The sequence below is a fragment of the Leptodactylus fuscus genome, chromosome 7 (genome assembly GCF_031893055.1).
Source record: "Leptodactylus fuscus isolate aLepFus1 chromosome 7, aLepFus1.hap2, whole genome shotgun sequence".
NCBI classification, from domain to species: domain Eukaryota; kingdom Metazoa; phylum Chordata; class Amphibia; order Anura; family Leptodactylidae; genus Leptodactylus; species Leptodactylus fuscus.
Window position 1 is genome coordinate 93,807,442 of NC_134271.1, and position 20,877 is coordinate 93,828,318.

A 20,877-nucleotide genomic window follows, 5' to 3' on the forward strand; every position below is an offset into this window, starting at 1 on the left:
CATTCTGCTCGATCTTACTATGGTTTCTGCAGCATGGGGGTCCCTGCTGATTTAGGACCTTTCGTCTGAGGAAAACTGCTGAATGCTGATGTCCTGCATTCATTGCGGCAATCCGGCGACCAAATACGGCAGCGGAATAGGAAGAGCAATTTCCTAAGGCTACATTCAAAGGCTAGGTGCATGTGTATGGAGGGATCCGTGAAAACAAATAAAAATAGGACATGACCTATAAAATAGTGGTCAAGTGAATAGCCCCCATTCTCTGATCTTGAATGTAATACTGCTATGTGACATCTGTTAAAAAAAATTAGATGTGATCATGGCCATTAATCACTGTCATGCTGTGAAACTCGGTTTGTGTGTTGGCCATATTTCCCAGCCTGAGCAGTATATCTTCAGAGAGAGTCCTAGCAAAATAGTTATCTCTCGTGCTAGGTGACTCTCCCTCCCAGTGACATACAGTATGGGACAGAATGTCGCTGGGAGGCAGGGACACTAGCACTATAGATAATGATTGTGATCGGAGTCCCTCTCCATACATACTATTCAGTCTGGCCTACACATAGACAGTCATGTGAATGGGGGGGGGGGGTAAGGCTAGGGGGACAGTGACATTTGTTACGTGACATTTTTATGGTGTTACATGTGACGTACTGCAACCTGATAGTCATCCAAAAAAATCAAACCTTACTCGACTTTATGTCACATGTCAATGTCACATTCGACATTGCCCCCATACACATCAGTTGTGTTACATGCGACTACAATTGCTCTATCATTGGACAATACTGTCCAATATAGATATATACAATATGCAATTACAGATGCTTGCACGTTGCAGCAAAATCGTACAACAAATGTCAAAGTGTGGCTCTAGCTTGACTGCTCATGGTACATAGTGGGGGTTATTATTGTCCCTTTTTTTGGACATATTTTTAACATATGTGCCTAGTTTAGTCTAGTTTCACAGTGGTGTCTATTTATGATGTAGGCACATCTCCTTGTTACATTTTGTGCACATGTGTTAGTTTAGATGCTCCTTTATAAGCTATGTGCACTTTGCCCCCTTTTTTATGCTTTCTGACCTTATGGGCTTTATTACACTTCCCATGTACTAGAGTGTATTTGCGACCTTTTTTTCCACTTTCTAAGAAGGTGCAAGTCATGAATACAGCATGAAAAGGATCTCCATTTAGGCCATGGCTAAAACATGGTGAGGGCAGTATAACATCTGGAAAAAAAAGGCAGCAAAAAAACGCCAGGCGGTTTTCCCCTGCTGGGCAGTGAATGGACTGTAAAAAAATGATTCACGGGTTTTGGTTGCGGTTTTTACCAAAAACCGCGATGCAGTTTTCGCCCATTCACTTCTATTGACAGGTCATGTTGCTTCTTTTTTTCCGCTAGCGGTCTCCATAGACCACCATTGTGAGGGGGCGGATTATGACGTGGATTCCGCACCATAATCCGCCCCCTCTGTGCCCATGTGAATGGGCCCTTACTCCTGTGAAAATACAATGACATTTGTTTGGGCCCATAGATAATGGGTCAGTGTTCTAGCCATGAAAAACACGGCCAGCACACTGACAAAGCTCACATTTGTGGCATGGAAGTTCCGGCTAAATTCACATGCCTGTGAAACAGCAGTGAAAAATGGGCTTATTAAAAAAAACAAAAAAAACAACCATTTTATATTCATCCCTTATGGACTTGAGTCTATTGAGTAAATATTAAAAAAAAAAAAAAAAAAAAGGGTGCACTGAGCTGATCTACAATTAAAGTGGATACACCACAGCTTGATATACCAAAAAAGGTTCCTATGAGCGGCAGTTCTATTAACGCCCCCTTAGGCAGGAGAGCGGCACAAATCAAACAATAAACCAATTCGGGTGAAACCCAAAAAAAAAATTATATAGAAAACTGCGCTGAACCAATATCAGTAAAAAACACAGATTTTTATTGAAGACACTTGGTAAAAACACACACGACGCTGATATGCCAGCGTTTCGGGGTAACCACCCCCTTTGTCAAGTGATACAAGGTATAGAGCAAAGTTGAACCTTAAAAAACATATAAAACAAAAATAAAAATAAATTCCTTAATAATTGGTTTCCTGCATCAATTATTTATCAAATATTTATAATTGATGCAGGAAACCAATTATTAAGGAATTTATTTTTATTTTTATTTTTGTTTTATATGTTTTTTAAGGTTCAACTTTGCTCTATACCTTGTATCACTTGACAAAGGGGGTGGTTACCCCGAAACGCTGGCATATCAGCGTCGTGTGTGTTTTTACCAAGTGTCTTCAATAAAAATCTGTGTTTTTTACTGATATTGGTTCAGCGCAGTTTTCTATATAATTTTTTTGGGGGTTTCACCCGAATTGGTTTATTGTTTGATTTGAGTCTATTGAGGGATTCGTGAACACAGACAAACATAGTACATGTTCTATTTTGGCAGTCTGAAAATTCCCCAGTTTTATTACAGTAATAATATGGTATATCTTTAGACCGTCTAGTCTACGTATATACCACTTTTTAGATGACTTACTATGAGCTAGAATTTTGCAGCACAATTTTAGCACATGGTGGAAGATGCGGGCACATTTATGCCAGTGTCTATATTAGTAATAGTAAATCTGCGCGATTGTGTTCTAAAAATGGTCGTCATACTGTCATTGTTGATGTTTTTGGTAATTTAGGCCTATGCCTGGAGACATAAGGTTTTTTTTTTTCTTACTCCACCACCACTGTATGGACTTCAGAATTCCACTTAAAAAAACACTTGCGTTTTTGTTTTTTTGTTTTTTTTAAAAAAAACATGTCATAGGCCGGGGCCCCACGGGCTGGAAATACTATGATTTGCCCCGTACAGGCAAAGTGGATGGGATTCTAGCAAATCCCATGCCCACTTTGTGGTAAAAACTGCCATGCGGACACGCTGCGATTTCCAGATCCAGCGCAGTTTTGGAAATCACACCAGGTCAATGATAACTACGGAAACGCCAGCGGTTTCTCCATAGATATAATTGTAACAGAAAGTCGGCAGAGGAAAACTCCGCCAACTTTCTGTTTAAAGTGCTGCGGGAAGATCCGTGATGCATTGCCACTACGTTTTTTCCTGCAGCGCTTTATTGCTGCTTGTCGTCCTGTGGGGCCTTATCCAAAAACTTTTTTTTTTTGCCTCCCATTCATTTCAATGAGTTTTTTAAGAGATTAGATTGCTTGAAAAAAATTAGCTAGAGGTAGAAACTGCTACTGATTCCTATTGCAATAAATAGAAGATGTTTTTTTGAGGTGGATTCTGCCTCAAAATCTTTCTGCAAAAAAAAAATGCACCGAAATTGTGACATAAAATTATGGCTAAAAGTATGCCCACTAAAAGGCGAGATTTATCATCCAGCATAAGTCACTGTGATAAATCTGGTGAATTTTCAGACTGTTACACTGTTTACACCTTCTAACTATTACGGTCCATTCACACAGAGTTTTTTGGCGAGGATTTTGACACTGAAAATCCATGTGGAAAACAAGCCTCCCATTGACTTCAATGGGTTCCTTTTTCCGCTAGCTTGAAGTCAATGGGAGGCTTTTTTTTCCACGTGGATTCTGAGGTGGATTCAGTGTCAAAATCACCCTGTATATGTACACCATTCAATCTGTCTAGCTTTGCTGCTCATTAGTTATAGTGTATGATCTTCAGCAACGCCATGCTATATATTAATGTTATGCGTTTTCATTCTCCCAGTCAGACTTTTCATCCCCTCTTTCTCTTTTTCAGCTTTCTTCTATGTATCTGCCGCCACAAAATCCCTCACAAATCAGAAAATGATCATACTCCGTGGATTTTTAATGCTGCTTCTCTATTTAAATAGAACATTAATGATAAAAGCTGAACATATCCTATCTGAACTAACCACAGATAACTATTCAGACAGTCTGGCTCCTGGGAAGACTTCACTCCTGTATTTTACCAGCTCAGGTAGGTGAATGGTCTGTAGTATTTCTGTATGTGCGTAAAGGGAGTCTGTCAATACAAAATTGAGATATAAACCAATAACAGTACCTTGTAGGGCTGTCAGCACAGTTTACAATGTTGTATTTCTTATTCAGGAACGCTGTGCCATTTTATTAAAAAAATCATCCTTTTATCCCTTTGCAAATGAGCAGAAAAGAGCCTTAGGGGGGCGTTGCTTTCCATCAATGGGCTTCACTATCTGCTGCTGCTAACTCCTGCTCAGCTCCGCCTGCTAACTGTACTGTACTGTCTGATGACACATTGCACCCAGAAGTGAAGGAGGCTGGCTTTGGTGGAGCCCGCAGTTAGCAGTAGCACATAGTGAAGCCTATTGATGGAAAGCACTCCTCTATAGCTCATTGATGATAAACAATGACCCTAAAGCCATTTTCTGCTCATTTGCATAGAGATATAAGAATTACAAGAATGGAGCAGCGGTCCTGAATAAGAAATACATCATTGTAAACTGTGCTGACAGCCCTACAAGGTACTGAGATTATATCTCAGTTTTGTGCTGACAGACTCCTTTTAACACATTATACAGCACAAATTTCTCTCCTGTTCAGATATTTTTCTCCTTTACTTTACTAATATTGTCATGGCAGTTTCCTGTCTCAAAATTGTTGCAAACAATTCAACACTTTTTCCAATTTTCTGCTTGCCAGTTTGGGTGGTGGTGGTGGGTAGTGGGCCAGAACAGTGACCCTTTAAGCCTGAGAAATGTACTACTGTGAGTTATACCTGAAATCTGTGCCAGCTCCTGTTTGGCATAGATTTCAATTTTGGCACATTGAGGCCCCGTTCCCATGGAGTAACACGCCACTCATTTAGACATGTAAACACTTGTCAGAGCGAGACGCTTCAAAACATATCCCATTGACTTCAATGGGTGCTGGCTTACGCGCGCTACACATTGAAATCAATGGGAGGCTTTATAACCCATTGATTTCAATGTGTAGTGCGCGTAAGCCGGCACCTATTGAAGTCAATGAGATCTGTTTTGAAGCGCCTCGCTCTGACACCTGTTTACATGTCTAAATGAGCAGTGCATTACTCCGTGGGAACGGGGTCTGAATACCCCACAGTGCTCCCATATTATTAAATTGTCACAGCCTTTTAATAATTCTGGTGCATCTGCCACCAGAAATATTAATATTAGGACTGACACACGATACATCAGTGCAAGTACAACGTGTAAGGCTGCACTTGTAGTATCAGCTTTTCTGATGCAGTTTTGAAGCCAGAACAAGGCATGGCTCATACACAGAGACAAAGTATGAAGGTGCATTCACACAACTTAGTTTGGTACAGTTAAAGGGGTTATCCAGGCAAAAACGGACAACCCTTTTAAAGTTTAAATACGCTGTGAGAATTAAAAAAAAACCAACTTGTGTACTATCCTGTCCCCGCTGCTCCGGTGTCCTCCTGTGCCATTTGCTCCCGCGGCATCTTCCGGCATTATACTGAAGCCGCTGATTGGCCACAGCAGTCACCTGACTGCTGAGGCCAATCTGCGAGGGGCTGGAAATTCATTACCTGTGACATCATGGGTCCTTTTCCTGAGGCACAATGCAGAAGTGACCCGGGAGAGCAAATGAACTGGGACCCATGGGACGACAGTGGAGAAACTGGGACGGGTGAGTGTGTATTTTCTTTGCTGCCCCCAACGTATTTAAACTTTAAAAGTTTAGTCTGGACAACCCCTTTAAGAGTGAATCTAAATAAACTGCACTCTTATATAACTAATTTTTATTGAAAAGTTTTGTGAAAAATACAAAGTAAACAAACAATTATAAGGCATTGCCATTTACCTGAAAATCAGACAAAACAAAGATATAACCCTATAAATAGGAAACTTCAAATGTAAGTTTTAACAAGATAAAAGGGGGCAGAAAACGAGGGGAAAGGGGGTTATGAGGCCCTTTCATGTCCTCAGGTACATTCGGCTTTATATACTGCTAGAAAGCAGTTCAGTGCACTGTCGGTTTTCCCGTTATGTGCGCCGGGGAAAGAGATATTGGTGCAATTATCGATAGCTCGTCACTAGGGTTGAGCTGATCTTGAGATTAAAAATCCGATTTCCGATCATTTTCCATTCAAACCAATCCAAATCCCAATTCCGATCCTAATGTAAGTCAATGGGATTTTTTTTAATGATTAAAGATCGGATTTTTAAAATGATGCTGTTAACTACACAGCGTGGAGTCCAAAAATGGAAGCCTCCAAGCTGTGTAGTGATTAAAAAATCCGACGGCTACTTAGTCCCCCCCACTTACCTGCACAGAACTGCTGCTGCCTCCTCTTCAGATGTGTACGCCGCTCCCCAGAGCTCCGGGCCATTGTTCTCTCCTCTCTCTCTTCGCAGGCCGGCAGAGCACTGTATGCGCCCCCCACCTCCCAGGCTAGAGTGACTGATGCTGGTAGAAGGTGAGGCTTGTTGTGGCTTAGGAGAGAGTGGGCGGGGAGATGTGAGTTCATCACTCACGTCTTTCCTCCCTGTACCCGCCCACACTCTCCTAAGCCACAACAAGCCCCTCCTACTCCCAGCAGTAACACTAGCCTAGGGAGGCAGGGGCGCGCACAGCGCTCTGCCGGCGTGCGAAGAGAGAGATGAGAGGAGAAAACAATGGCCCGGAGCTCCGGGGAGCGACAGCGGTTCTGTGCAGGTAAGTCGGTTGAGCGATTGGGATCGGAATTCCGTTCCCGATCTTTTTTAGGCGGGATCGGAAACCGATTGCAATCGTGAAATTTACTCGATCGCCGATCGGGATCCGATTTTTTTCTGATCCCAATCGCTCAACCCTACTCTTCACTGTCAGTAGGGTGTCTCTGGCAGTCTAGCTGGAAACACCCCTTCTGACATTACTGTGTGTAGCGCTATAAAGTCAGAGGGAGTGTTCCTTACGGCCCAGCTATGACGCTGAGCGGTGAGAATGTATGTCTTTGTAGAATGGGAGGAAATCCATGCAAAAGCGGGGAGAACATACAAACTCCTTGCAGATGTTGTTCCTGGCGGAATATGAACCCAGGACTCCAGCGCTGCAAGGCTGCAGTGCTAACCACTGAGCCACCATGTTGCCCCAGACGTCTGTTCTTTTGATCTGTATAAGAAACATTTCCATAGACTGTCTGTTTTTCATGATACTTCCTAACAGATCTTTTATGGTTAAATTTGCATCAAGGTTTGCGCTCAGGAGCTCTGCGGGTCCTTTCTTGCCGTGTTTTTGAGTAATATATTTATGATATAAATAGCTATTGATATATATTATTCTTATTGCACTGTTTATGGACTTGGCCTGGATTCACACCAGCGCTTCGTGCAAGCAGCACTTTTCTCTCTGCCCTTTTCGCCCCTTTCAGGCGGAAACCCCGCGGAAACTACATGGATCCCATTATAGTCTACGGGGTCTGCGGGTTTCCTAAGGTAACCGCTTTTTTGGAGAATTAGGTTTCAGTTGGGGGGGTCCCCAAGCAAACCCCCGGAACAGAAACCCGAACGCAGATGTGAACCTAGCCTTAGGCCTCTATTTATTCATTACTATACTTTATTGACACAGTCTATATCATTGAATCTATTGTATGTATATGATTTGAATACACATTATTTCCATATGAATGTTATATTTGTTTATGTAGATTATTTGTATGTTATTTGATGATGTATTTATTCATATGCGATAGTGTCTTTGTGTCTGACTTACTATATAGTGTGACAAATGTGGTCTTGTAGTTTTTTCCTGAGCTATGTGTTTTCTGTTGGTTCTACCATATTTATGTTTTATGTTGTGAAGTAATAAATATGAATCGAGTATTATTTGTGGTATTTTTGGTTACATCATTATTTTAATCTCACTTAGTAGTTGTTTCATTTGGCAGTCATGGGACAATATAAATATTAAACTATTATAAAGCAAATGTTCTATCCTGTCTAGTTGGAAAAACTTATTTTCCACCACTTATATATTTGTTTTGGAGAAAATTAGGTATGTCTCAGCTTTCCCAGACGTCAGTATGGCACATGTTATGCAGCAGTTAAGAAGTGGGGATGGGGTGTATGACTAACCAGTCAGGGTTTTAGGAGAGCTGAATAGCAAAACTCCATGACAGCTGTAATGGCAGTCATATTACTTGTCTCCTAGCTTTTCCAGCAATGCATATAATATATTTCTATATAATAACTGCTATTACAAGGATGACTTAACGGCTTATATTTATAGTAGATGTCGCTGGGTATACGGAACAACTTGTGTTATCAGTATTTTTATGATATGTTTCATTGCAGGTTTTTCCAGTAATGTCATATTCCTGGAAGAATTACAAAAGTCATCCAGTGTTCTGCAAGACTACGGGATTTCTGTAGCCAAGGTAAAGAGAGAGCTAAATGTACGATCCCCATTATATTGTTATTGCACTAAACTACAACTCCTCGCATGCTGTGACATTGCAGAGATGGAAGATAAAGGAGGGATCATTGGAGCAAGGAGGTTATTTTTTTTTTTTTGTCAGTCATCCCATTAAAGATCATTAGTTTTGGCCTCTTCACTGCCTGAAATGGCTGATAACATGGAACAATAGATAACTTTTCAGCATTACTGCAAATAGAGTTAAATAGACTTCAGGTTAAATTACGGTAACCTGAGACTGGAATAATACAATGGGGGATAACACGCTAAAGGTTAGACGTTCTTTCTTTTCTTCTTGGAACATTTCATAAGTTTTGTCTTTACCCATTAGGTCAGCTGTCTAGAGGAGGCGACACTAAAGTTCTGTAAAGCAGAAAGTGCCTATTTATTCAGGTATGAAAAGATTGGGGGCGGGGATCTTAAATGGTTTAGAGTCTATTAAGATGCCTGAAATGAGTTCAGTCACCTTTTTTTTTTTATTGCAGATTTTGAATGTATGGTTCATATAACTATTACTGGCATATAACTTTGGTGCCTTAATGGGTGTTTTAAAGAGGACCTTTCATGGATTTGGGCACAGGCAGTTCTATATACTGTTGGAAAGCCGACAGTGCGCTGAATTCAACAGGAACGCCCTTCTGACTGTAAAGAGCTACGGTACCGGTACCGATAGCTCTTTACCAGGGGCACAGATCGAAAGTTCAGAGCACTGTCGGCTTTCCGGCAGTATATAGAACTGCCTATGCCCAAATCCATGAAAGGTTCTCTTTAACCATTTAGTGACCTACCACATTTTAGCCTTAAACCAGTAACATTTTCTCCCTCTCTCCATTCCCTCGTTCAAACCTTTTTTATTTTATTTCAATGTAACTTTACCTTGTATTTTGTGGGTACATAAGACTTTTCAATTACCTTTTGAGGCGAGATGATCAGAAAACATCAATTCTAGTATCTGAGTTTTTAGGTTTATGACATTTAATATGTAGAATAAATTACACAATCATTTTATTTCAGGGGTTGTTACAGATGTGATGATACCAATTGTGTATTTTTATTTATTAATGTTTCATTAACCAGGGTGGAAAAAAGCCTGTTTTTTTTTTTTTTGTAAAACGATTTAAGTATTGCAGTCAGTGATGACCGCATCATATAAAGGGTTAAACGGCAAGTATGCTTCTGACTGATAATGGGAGGGTGATATCATGGATAAAAGCCCATGGCTCTCCCTCCCCTGGGTTATCTGAAGTAATAGCGAGAGGAGAATAATAAAAATCATTTTCTCCTCTCCCTGTACTGTCAGCTGCACGTGTTTTCATACACACTGGTTAAAGTGAAAGTGCGAGTATATCAACCTCCATTTTTTTAATATATATTCAGGAATATGTTAACAAAAAAGAAGGGGAGACTTGTCTGTTTTTCACATGTTTCATGTTTGATAAGCACTACTTTATGGAGGTATATATGGTGGTTATGTGGCCAGTTGGCGGTTGAAACTGCACCAAAATCTCATTGTAAAACTTGTATGTTTTTTTAAAAAGAAGTTTCTAAATTGGTGTATATTTCTGTTGTTTTGATGTAGTATGAACTGCACTTTAACTGCACCATATGAAAGCACCTATAAGCTGGGGTCACGTAGGAAAAACACAGTGTGGGGGGTTTTAACTGCAACTCGTTCTGATTTCGCCGCCAACCCTCTACAGCCTTACAAGCTTTGCATTGAAAAGCTTGACAGCCGGAGGTAAACCCCCGAGGAATAATTAACATGCTGCGGATTGAAAACCCACAGGGCAAGTTTATTTATTTATGTATTTATTTAGTTTACTTATATAGCGCCATCATATTCTGCAGCGCTTTACAGACATTGTCAATCACTGTCCCATATAGGGCTGGCAATCTAGATTCTCTATGAGTATCTCTTTGGAGTGTTGGAGGAAACCGGAGTACTCAGAGGAATCCAACAAATACACAAGGAGAACATCAAACATCAAATACATGTGTGTATATATATATATATATATATATATATATATATATATATATATATATATATATTTTTTTTTTTTTTTTTTTTTAATAGCCTGCAAAATGGATTGTTTGTGTGAGAGCCTAAATGGGATCCACTTTGCTGTTGACATAGATTGCAGCAGGTTTGCTGATAGCGAGTTTGTGTTGGCTAATCTGCTGCAAATACTGCTGCTGCCAAATACTACTTCACTAATTCAATGTTTTCTCCAACTGAAATTATTATTCAGTTAAGTGTAATTTAACACGTGCTCAAATAATGACATGTGCAGCATATTGGGTCGAGTACACACAATGCGGCACTGGCAGCATACACACAGTGCACAGTGGTGGTATCTACACGCTGTGGTGGTCATTGCCGTTCCAACTGGTGGCCACTGAGGTTGGACAAGACTTGTTATGCCAGTGCCACTTCATTTGTCCCTCCTAGTACTGTATAATCACAGCATTGTTTTTCCTTCTTCAGGGGCTCTAAGTTATTGAGGGAATTCCCCACGGATACGCTGTTTGATGTTAATGCCATCGTCGCCAATGTTTTATTGTAAGTAATGACAGTTAACTTTAACATACAAAGCAGCATCTCTTCTGTTAAAGAGGCCTTTTCATGTCCTTGGGCACCTGCGGTTTTATATATCCCTAGAAAGCCGACAGTGCGCTGAATTCAGCACACTGTCGGCTTTCCCATTTTGCGCCCGGGGGGGGAGCTATTGGTGCCGTTACCGATAGGTCTTCAGTGTCAGAAGGGCGTTTCTGACAGTCTGTGAGGAACGCCCCGCCTGACAGTAGAGTCCATAGCACTGTATTGACAGAAGGGGGCGTTCCTTACCACCCATTGATGACTCCGAGCGATGAGTAACGTGAGGTTTGAAAACTGCCTGCTGGTTTCCGTCTCCTGCCTAGTTTCTCGGGCAGGAAACGGAAACCTGCGTAACGAAGATCGGGCGCTGGTGTGAACCTGCCCTCAAAGTAGAAAATTACTGTGAAACACATACACATTAGGTATCCTGTGTCTGAAAGTGCCCGGTCTACTGAATATAGGGTGTCTGCAGTGCTCCTGTTCTGTCAGGAAGAGGTTAATAGGAACACTGCAGATACCCTATATTCAGCCAGGCTGAATTCCAAGTGGGAGGAAAAAAACCCAGTCCTCAAGCTCAGGGAAGGGACAGACAGACAACCAAAACACCCCCTCCCCTTCCACAGCACCAACTGCACCCAAAAACTCCGGCCATTTTCATTTTTGAAATTTTCCAGTAGCTGCTGCATTTCCCCCCCTCGGCTAATACTTGAGTCAATAAGTTTTCTCAGTTTTTTTGTGGTAAAATTAGAGGTCTCAGCTTATATTCGGGTCGGCTTATACTCGAGTATATACGGTAACTTAGTAACTCAGTTCTGTCACAGTACAGAGAATATAGCTGTCTGCTTCCTACTCCATTCTCTGTGTATCACCTGAACAGAACAACTAGTTAAGGGTTATCACTTCAGTAGTATCAGATATATTACTGATGTGTCACTAATATCTTTAGGATAAATCATCAGTATATATAGTCCAAAAAAACCCTTTAAGGTATCGGCTTTTGTGGAGAAAATGACAATCATTAACACACATGCATCCATATATTTCAGTGTTCTACTTTATAATGAAGTTAAATATATTACTTCCATCTTGGAACTTAAGAAAGTAGAAGATGCAACAAAAGGGGAGAAAAATATTCTGTTTGCTTACGTGCAGGCAATTGGAACACCAGGTATGGTATAGTCCTCCTTTTCAAGTACTCATAGTGAGAAAACGTCCCAATTGAGTAACCACAAAGTGGCAACCTCATTGGCCTCCTCAGAGCCTTCACATGTAATATAATGACCCCACACTCAGTAGAATGTCCCCACAGTGCCCCATTTGTAAAATAATGGCCCTCAAAAGTGACTCAACATTCAGTGATTAAAAGGATTGTGCAGGAGTAGAAAACATGGCTCCTTTCTTCTCAGGAAATGACCTCATGTTTGTTGGTCACTTGGCCATGCTACAGATCGAACTGTAGCATAGAAATATGACCAACGGATGTGATGTCACTTCCTGAGAAGAAGAAATCAGGCATGCCTCTCGTTCTGCACAACCCCTTTAAGGAGTGAGCGGTAAACTGCATTCATTTCTTACCACACTGCACCATGTGTCTTCTACACACTGCGGCTTGTGGTGACGTCAGCATTCAGTGCCCAAAGCAGGCATGTAAGTTAGTAGTGGTACGTAGTGAATGTAGCTCACCGTTGGCTTCCCAGGGTGCCAGTAATTGTAATGAATGCCTCCATCAGCAATAATGGAAGTGCTTATTTCACTTGTAATGTATGAATGGCGCCAGGGACAGTGAGTGGGCGTCGGTGGAGGGGACAGTACTTCTCACTATGGTGTGTAACCCCTGGGGATAACCGAATGTATGCCTAGGGGTACGGATACTGCAAGTTAAGAACCGCTGAAATAACCAATAGTAGATTATACACATACATTTTATTAATAAGTTGAATATCTGTTATATGTATTATATACTACCATACAGTGATATACAGGTTTTCAGTGGTTTCTAATCCCCTCCTTGTGACCTTAGAGCACCGCTATGTCATGGAAGCCGCTTTTGCACATGGATCGACTCACCAGTTTGTTGTAACCACAGAGAGCAATGTACTAAAGAATATGAGGTAAAACATTGTCTTGACATTGTCTTTTATGCTTTGAAACTTTTTTCAGTTGTACTTATAGAGCTATTATAATTTTAGTCATTTATACTGTTCCAGTTATGACTGGAATACTAGCTGTATTACTAGGACAATGTTTCTCTTTTTTGATACAATGGATTTCCCTTTGTTTGCTTGTGTTGCACGCTCCCCTATCTGCCAGTAGAGGGCATGATTGCATAACTCATCACATCACTGCAGTGAGCTGGATCTATACAGTGGTCTGCAGCCGCTAGCTCTCCATTCTGGGCATGCTGGGAGTTGTAGATCAATTTCTTGTCATTCTTCTCAGTGATGTTAAATGCAGCTTTGTCTTCTTTAGTTGTGGATATAAGAAATATTTTAGAATATTTTCTGCAACTTGATTTTACTCTAGGTTCATCTCTAGTTATTACTCTTTATGTGGAGCTGTTCCTAGGGATACTATGTTGAATGTATGGATTTCTTGAGAAAAATAAAAAAAAATCTACCTATTCAATAGCAGACTATCACAGTGGAGGATCATAGGCTATGATTTGGAGTGAAGTTTAGATGACTTTGTGGCTAAGTCGTAGATCAGTCAGTACTAAAAATGGCCAGTATACATTTTGCTGCTCCATTTACCTCTGTGGGACTGCCGAGTATATTACTCACAGTTCTTCATTAGTCCTATAGAGTTGAATGAGCAAGTGCAATGCCCTTCCAGTCTCCCCTTCATTCAAACACAGGGACACAGGACCAGACCAAACACTTACCAGAACTGACTGACATAGGAAGAAAATACAATACATATTAATAGAACAGGAACAGATTTTACTGTAAAATATAACGTAATATTTCTAATGTAATATGATTTTTAAGAAGAATACAATTTTTATTTATATAGTATAACATACTCAACAAAACTTTACAAATCAAAACTAAGGCATTGGTTATCTCTTTATAGCTCTGAAGACCCCAGCCTCATACCAGCAAGACTGGCATTCATCCATTGTAAATCAGTGACAAATATTAATGAAAAATGTCGGAGAACACTGTCAGATCAGCCCATTACTACAATTAACATACATCGCTTTCTGAAAATCATGGGCCTCCCTCTAGTGGTATGTATGTGTACTGCAGGAGTTTCTAGTACTAAAGAGATTACTCTGGTGGGAATCCTGTAAATTCAATTGTTGCACATCCTCTATATGACATAACAGTGACACCTCTGTGTAATATAGTGGATATGTGTTGTGCTTTGGAATTATTTGTCATTTATATCTATTTTTCTAGGCTGAGGTTTCAGGCGATCCTGATAAATATAGTAGCGTTCACCTCCAGCTTGGTTTACCTGTAATATTCTTCCTGAGCCAGCAAGAGACCTATGAATTTGACATGGAGACTGCAGAGGATGTAGCCTGGCAGCTACTGGGGAAGGCTGGCATAACTATAGTTTTAAGGTAAAATTCTGTGGCCTTTTAGGTCCAATTTTAAGCCAGGCATTAGTACAAGGATCAGACACATAGGATTTCAATAAGCCTTATCATTTATTTCCCTGTGGAACAACAGCATGAAATTGGTCTGGTGGCCACTTATCACATGTACATATGAATGCACAGCTTATATAACATGAATATTTGTTGTTAGGGGTAAAAGGGGTATACAAACTTTACCTCTTTGTGTGTGAGATAAGTGTTCTATATTTTACAGAGAGAAGGCTGCGGTAACCATTCCTCTCACTTACAACATTGCTGTTAAGAGACCAGATGAAGTAAGTGGTTCCTGAGTATCTACCTCTTCAGTACAATGTTCCCCTACATCCCAATATAGCCTGGCTACCATAAAAGTCCACCTTTATTGTCGGCTGTAGTGGATTCATCAATCTTCCTTTTGACAGAACTCACCAGTAAAGTACCTAATGTTGGAAGAGACTCAGCAAATTCTAGACTTAATTCATGTGACAAATGAGGAGAAATCTGGGGAGCCTGAAGAACAACATGGTGACCCAGGTAATCTACTTATCCCTTCTTGCAGTTTGGGATACTGGTGCATTATATCTACCAGTCGCATGCACCATAGGCAATCCTCTGACCATTGCCCACCTCAGTCCATGCAGTTTAGTTTTTCCTGTGTGCTAGCCCTCACCCTATGTTTGCCACATAGAGGGAACATTGAAAATGTGTTCCTTTGGACTGAGACACAATGACAACATCTGTCCAATAATAAGCTCCATACAATGAGAAAGATTTATTAAACCTGTCTAATGATTAAACAATGGAAACTTAGGCTAGACAGTCTAAATGTGGCAAATGTATCATCACAGTTTGTGATGGCTGATGCTAGGTGAGGAATCTGATGCACTTTTACACAGTCTAGACTAACTTAACACCTATTAGTTGGCATAGTTTCTCTTAAAAAACCCAAACAAACCAAACAAACAACAAATTTCTGTATTTTTTGGGTGCACTGTTTCTCAACATAAGCACTGTGCTGTTGCCAGACAATGAGCAGAAAGCGTTTATAACAGGTAATAAATATGTTGTACACCAGTGGCAGATTCTCTTTAGTCATATTATGTCTCTAGCCATTTAATGTGAGTCTGTCGGCACCAAAAAATGATTAAACCTTATAGTACTCAGAGCCATGAGCACAGTGCTATAATTTGTTTGTAGAATGGCCACTTGGCTTTGGTGAAAAATTGCTTTTTATTACTATGCAAATCAGCTAAGAATGCATTGGCGGCACCTTCTGAGATGGCTATGTATTGTCGCAGAGTACTGCCCATGTCTTGAACATATGCTTGATATCAGCCATTTCTTTGGGGCATCTAGCAACAGGTTGCACCCTAATTTTTCTTTTATGAAATATTTTAAATTTAATAATAAAAAATATTTTTTTTCCATGGAATTACACCTTAGGGAAAAACTTTAAATAGAATACATGCCCCCCTCCCCATGGCTGCTGTGCTGTATATACATACCATCTTACTAGTCCTTCCCTTGAGTGGCTCCTGTCCTGTCTTATTGATTGAACAATTGCAATTTAATTTTCCTTTTCTTTTTAAACATGTCATCTTCATGTAAATATTTAAGCTGCACATACTTTCCTTACTGTAGAGGTCCAGGATGATGAGGTAGCAAAGGACGTATACAGGAACAGAAGGCCCAGGCTACCCCTGCAGCTGGTACCTTCACTGACAGATGAGACTTTCAAGATGATCTCCACCAGCTCTCGTCCTACAGCCGTCCTTTTCTACATGATCTGTGAGTTCCCGGATACATTCTTTCCTGGTGGTAAAAGTCGATGTGATCTTACAATTTATATGTATGTCACAATGTTTAGCTTTTCTGTAATCCAGCTTTAGTGGAGCAAATAAGTCATATCTACAAGGGGGTCCTTAATGGAAGAAACTAAATATATATGGATACTATACCTTGAAGAAACTTGAAGAGTGAGCAGGTTACTTAGGACTATGTAGAAAATAGAGCTAAAGTACACCCATGTGCACAAGGCCTCATGTTATACATTGGCTGTAGATTTGCATATATAAATTCTGCAGCATAATAAAGTACCAGGTAAAAATTTGATCTGCACATATTGTCTGTGCCTATGCTAACCTGAAGTTCAGATTTGTAAATCTGATTTAATTAGTTTTTTAAGTAGATTCTCAGCGTGGATTTCCCTCTTTGCTATCCATAGACTGCAACAACATCCACATTTGAAAGACTTTGCTGTGAAAACCTTGTGCAAATCTGCAAAAATATGCATGTAATTCAATCCTCTTTACATGTAGCCTGAATAGCAGTAGTAGGTAATAATATGTTGGTTACATTTTATGGATCGGAGTCAATGTCATCCAACTGTCTGTCCTTAAATGGGTTTCCCAAGCCTTTTCATTCATGAACTATACTCAGGATAGGTCTTCAACTAAAATTTGATGATCTGATGCCCAGGCCCCCTTGCCATCACATATCTGAAGAGAACACAGAGTTCAGGTGAGCATGGAAACCTCTACACAGTAAACCAAACACTGTGCCATACATTTGTATAGCAGCTGTGCATGGTATCATAGTTCCACTTGAATGGGACTGAGCTGCGACCAGGCCATATGACTGAATGTCACTTGGCCTGTGAAGTGAAAGCAGCGATGAAACAGCTGATCTGCAGGGTCTAGGGTGTCACATCCCAGATGACCTTCAGTTGGTGCCCTATCCTCAGCATAGGTCATCAATTAACAAAGCCTGGAAAACCCCTTTAATTCTGGTTGAGTCCCACTGGGACTTCCATGCATGCATTTTGTGGAAATCATAGACTGATTGTCATTTGATTATCTCATGTAAACCCATTAACTTTCACTGTTCTTTTTTTTTTTTTTAAATGCCATAACCCTTTTAGTTTTAGGTGAAAATTTTCCAAAAATATTGAAAAAAAAAGTAAATGGGAAATTTATGTTATTGATGATTTATTAAGTTTTGTCTTCTTCAGGGGAACATGTGTCATTAGCGTTTCTACAAGTCTATCTAGAGGTGGCCAAGAAATACAAAGGTATGCAGTTCTTTTCTCTCCTGCTTCACTCCCACAGTCATTGCACATCCTTATCCTACACTTTCCCCCACAAAACTGGCTTCATTCTTATTTAGAACCCATGTTTGAGATTGTAATAGGTGAAATTTATACCCAGAGTTAGGGGAAGTTCACATTGAGCTTTTTTTGGATACTGTCAAAATCTACTTTAGGGTTTGGGAAGCAGTTTTTGTTCTGGCACATTTTTTGTCGCAAGCTGTTTTGGAAATGGGCCTGGAAAATCTGCTACAAAAAAAATGCTAGTGGTTTCTGACGTGTTTTTTGTTTTTTTTTAACGTGCCTAAAAACTGCATCACTTTTTTTTCCAGCTCCCACTCATTTCTATCTTCAGTTGAATTCTGCAAGGCAGAATTCACCTGAAGATAGGTCACAACACTTTTTTTTCCTCTATCTACAAAGACTGCTCTTCAATTGACTGCCATAGAAATGAATGGGACAATTGTTTTGAGGCAGATTTCAAAAATCTTCTGCCTGCAAAAAACTCCGTGTGAACATATCCTTACAATATCTTTGAAATTTTAAAGTTGCCATAAAATTGATTGAAATACACTATACTATTTTATAAAAAAATACAATATATAGACAAGGGAATGTACTGTGTATGTATATATTTCATTACTCCCATAGCAGTGAATGGAGCAATGATTGCACTTGCCTAGTACTACTGAATTTAAAGACCTGCCAGTAGACCTATCCCATATAGCTAAAGGATAGGGGTTGTTCATGGGTGAAAAAACCTTGAAGGAGAGGCGAATGTAAGCAAGCTAAGTATTGTTCTAAGGCAGATCCTGTGTAAGGATCACACCAGCGCCTGATCTCCATTTTCAGGTTTCCGTCTTCTGCCAACAGAAGACGGAAACCTGACAGACAGTGAGCGCCTGTGAGCATTTTGTGCTCTCCGTGGCAAAACCGTTTTCTTTATTTAACCGGACACAAAGTACTGCATGTCCGACTTTGTGTCCGGTTAAAAAAAAACGGTTTCACTGCAAAGAGCACAAAACGCTCACCGGCGCTCACAGCTGTACACTTTCCAAACCCATTCAGATGAATGGGTTTGAAAAGTGATTGCAGGTTTCCGTCTCCTGTCCAGTTTCTCGGGCAGGAAACGGAAACCTGCAAAACGGAGATCGGGTGCTGGTGTGAACCCGCCCTAAGGCACCATGTAACAAGCTGCAGCAAAAAAGAAAACGCTGTGGAAACACTTCGCATTTTTTTCCACAGAAGGTCTGCAGAGTTTTCCTCTGTAGACTTTCTGCCTCTATTGTACCTATACAGAAAACACCACTATTTCCCTAGGTATAATTGACATGCTGCGATTTTAAAAAATGTGGGTGTTTTTGAAATTGCAGCATTTCCGCTGAAGATTTTTTCTGTGATGTGTGGATTGGATTAGCCAGAATCCTAACCACTTTACAGGTACAAAACACTGTGTTTTTGCAAAATAGGGCCTCGGCCTATGCCAAATGATGAACTTTGCTCTGTTACATCTGTATATTATACTTGACGTAGTGGAGAAATTTTCTTCCTGGAAATTGCTTCAACGTGGATTTTATTTCTTCTTTGAAACAACAAAAGGGTGAAGTGCAGGAATTGGACTTCACAGACATCACTTTGTCTCTGTGAGACGCTATCCTCTCACCTTACAAGGGCTTTTTGCTGAGAAGTAAATATTTAGTTCCTATAAAGACATGAGGGAAACCGGAGCGGTATAGGATTTTGTGATAGATTCTTCACAGCTGAAATAATACATGCCATCTCTTACACATGAACTGATGCATAGCTGGTTGAATAGCAGTCACTGTAGATGCACTGCTATAGCTCCAAGTTCACCTACGATATAGAGGTCAGGCATTGTACAGATTTCCATAATGAAAATTTATACTAAGAAAGGAAAATGAAATCCACAGCAGGTTCTGGAACTAGGACTGTGTAATACATTTTATGCAAATTTACCTTAAGGAATTTGTAATTCCACTTCTGCTAGATTTCTGCTTTTTTATACTGCCCATGCACTGAGGTGTAGTTCATAACTTATCTGAAAGTAATTAGGAGCGGCTAAAAGAACTGGGATTGTTTAGTTTGCAGAAGAGAAGGCTGAGGGGAGATTTAATAGCAGTCTACAAATATCTGAAAGGTAGTCACAGTGCAGAGGGATCTACCCTATTCTCATTAGCACAAGGAAGTACAAGAAGCAAATGGATGAAACTAAAGGGAAAGAGATACAGATTAGACATTAGGAAAAACTTTCTGACAGTGAGGGTAGTGAGAGAGTGGAATAGGCTGCCACGGGAGGTGGTGGGCGCTCCATCAATGGAAATCTTCAAGCGGAATCTGGATAAACATATAGCTGGGATGATTTAGGAAAACCTGCACTCGCAGGGGGTTGGACCCGATGGCCCTTGAGGTCCCTTCCAACTCTACCATAAGAAAAAAAAAAAAATAAGAAAAAAAAAAATGCATTATGCCCAATGCCCCCATATGAAAGCCAAGTAACAAACCTAGTGTAAAAAACCTGCAAAACAGGCACGATACAGACATAGCGTGAAACTTAAAAAAGGTTGCAGAATTAGAAGACTATAGGTGTAAGAATCTTTCTGTTACCCCCCCATGTGTACTAAATACACACAATGGCACACAGACGTATAGAAATGTGACGCGTGCCAAGCAGTCATCCACAGTGACCAATCAGATTTCAGCTTTCGACTAGTTCTCAAAATGTGTTCCTGTTGTTCCCCACAAATGATCCACTTGAGTTTTCTATGCTCCTTGTGTGAGGTATATAGTACTTTGCAAAAGTTTTAGGCAGATTGGGCACAAAAAAAAGCTATTCAAACATCTTATAGAACTAAGCACAGATGTTCTGTGAATGTAGGCTTGTTCAAATTCTTCTACCTCTTCAAGTAATCCCACCAGATCATCAAGTATTGGAAGGGGAGAAAAACTTACTTGAAGGATCGTCTTTAATAAATAAACTAGCACATGGGGGAGATTTGGCCGCTCGGGGACATGGGTTGACGCTATACTACACTACCCGCACATGTGTTCAATACAGAAGCAGCTCAGCACTTGGGAAATAGAGCTTGCGAACATGCTTTGAGTCAGAGCGGCCACAAAGGGATTGTTAGCTGCTTGCTAGTAGATGACTGGGTGTGCCTGTGCATTGTTG

The 20,877-nt window shown here is 40.4% G+C and overlaps 1 protein-coding gene across 2 annotated transcripts in view; it reads left to right on the plus strand.

The window, feature by feature from the left end:
• The window catches only part of TXNDC16 (thioredoxin domain containing 16), a 46,421-nt gene that overhangs the window by 7,624 nt on the left and 17,920 nt on the right, over positions 1–20,877 (plus strand). For both annotated transcript variants that reach the window (XM_075282494.1, XM_075282495.1), the window contains 12 exons: positions 3,781–3,981; positions 8,300–8,382; positions 8,752–8,813; positions 10,909–10,983; positions 12,066–12,187; positions 13,040–13,130; positions 14,092–14,248; positions 14,421–14,587; positions 14,838–14,898; positions 15,025–15,136; positions 16,244–16,390; positions 17,613–17,672. In XM_075282494.1, coding sequence (XP_075138595.1) covers positions 3,781–3,981; positions 8,300–8,382; positions 8,752–8,813; positions 10,909–10,983; positions 12,066–12,187; positions 13,040–13,130; positions 14,092–14,248; positions 14,421–14,587; positions 14,838–14,898; positions 15,025–15,136; positions 16,244–16,390; positions 17,613–17,672 — 1,338 coding nt within the window. The remainder of the gene's footprint in view (positions 1–3,780; positions 3,982–8,299; positions 8,383–8,751; positions 8,814–10,908; positions 10,984–12,065; positions 12,188–13,039; positions 13,131–14,091; positions 14,249–14,420; positions 14,588–14,837; positions 14,899–15,024; positions 15,137–16,243; positions 16,391–17,612; positions 17,673–20,877) is intronic.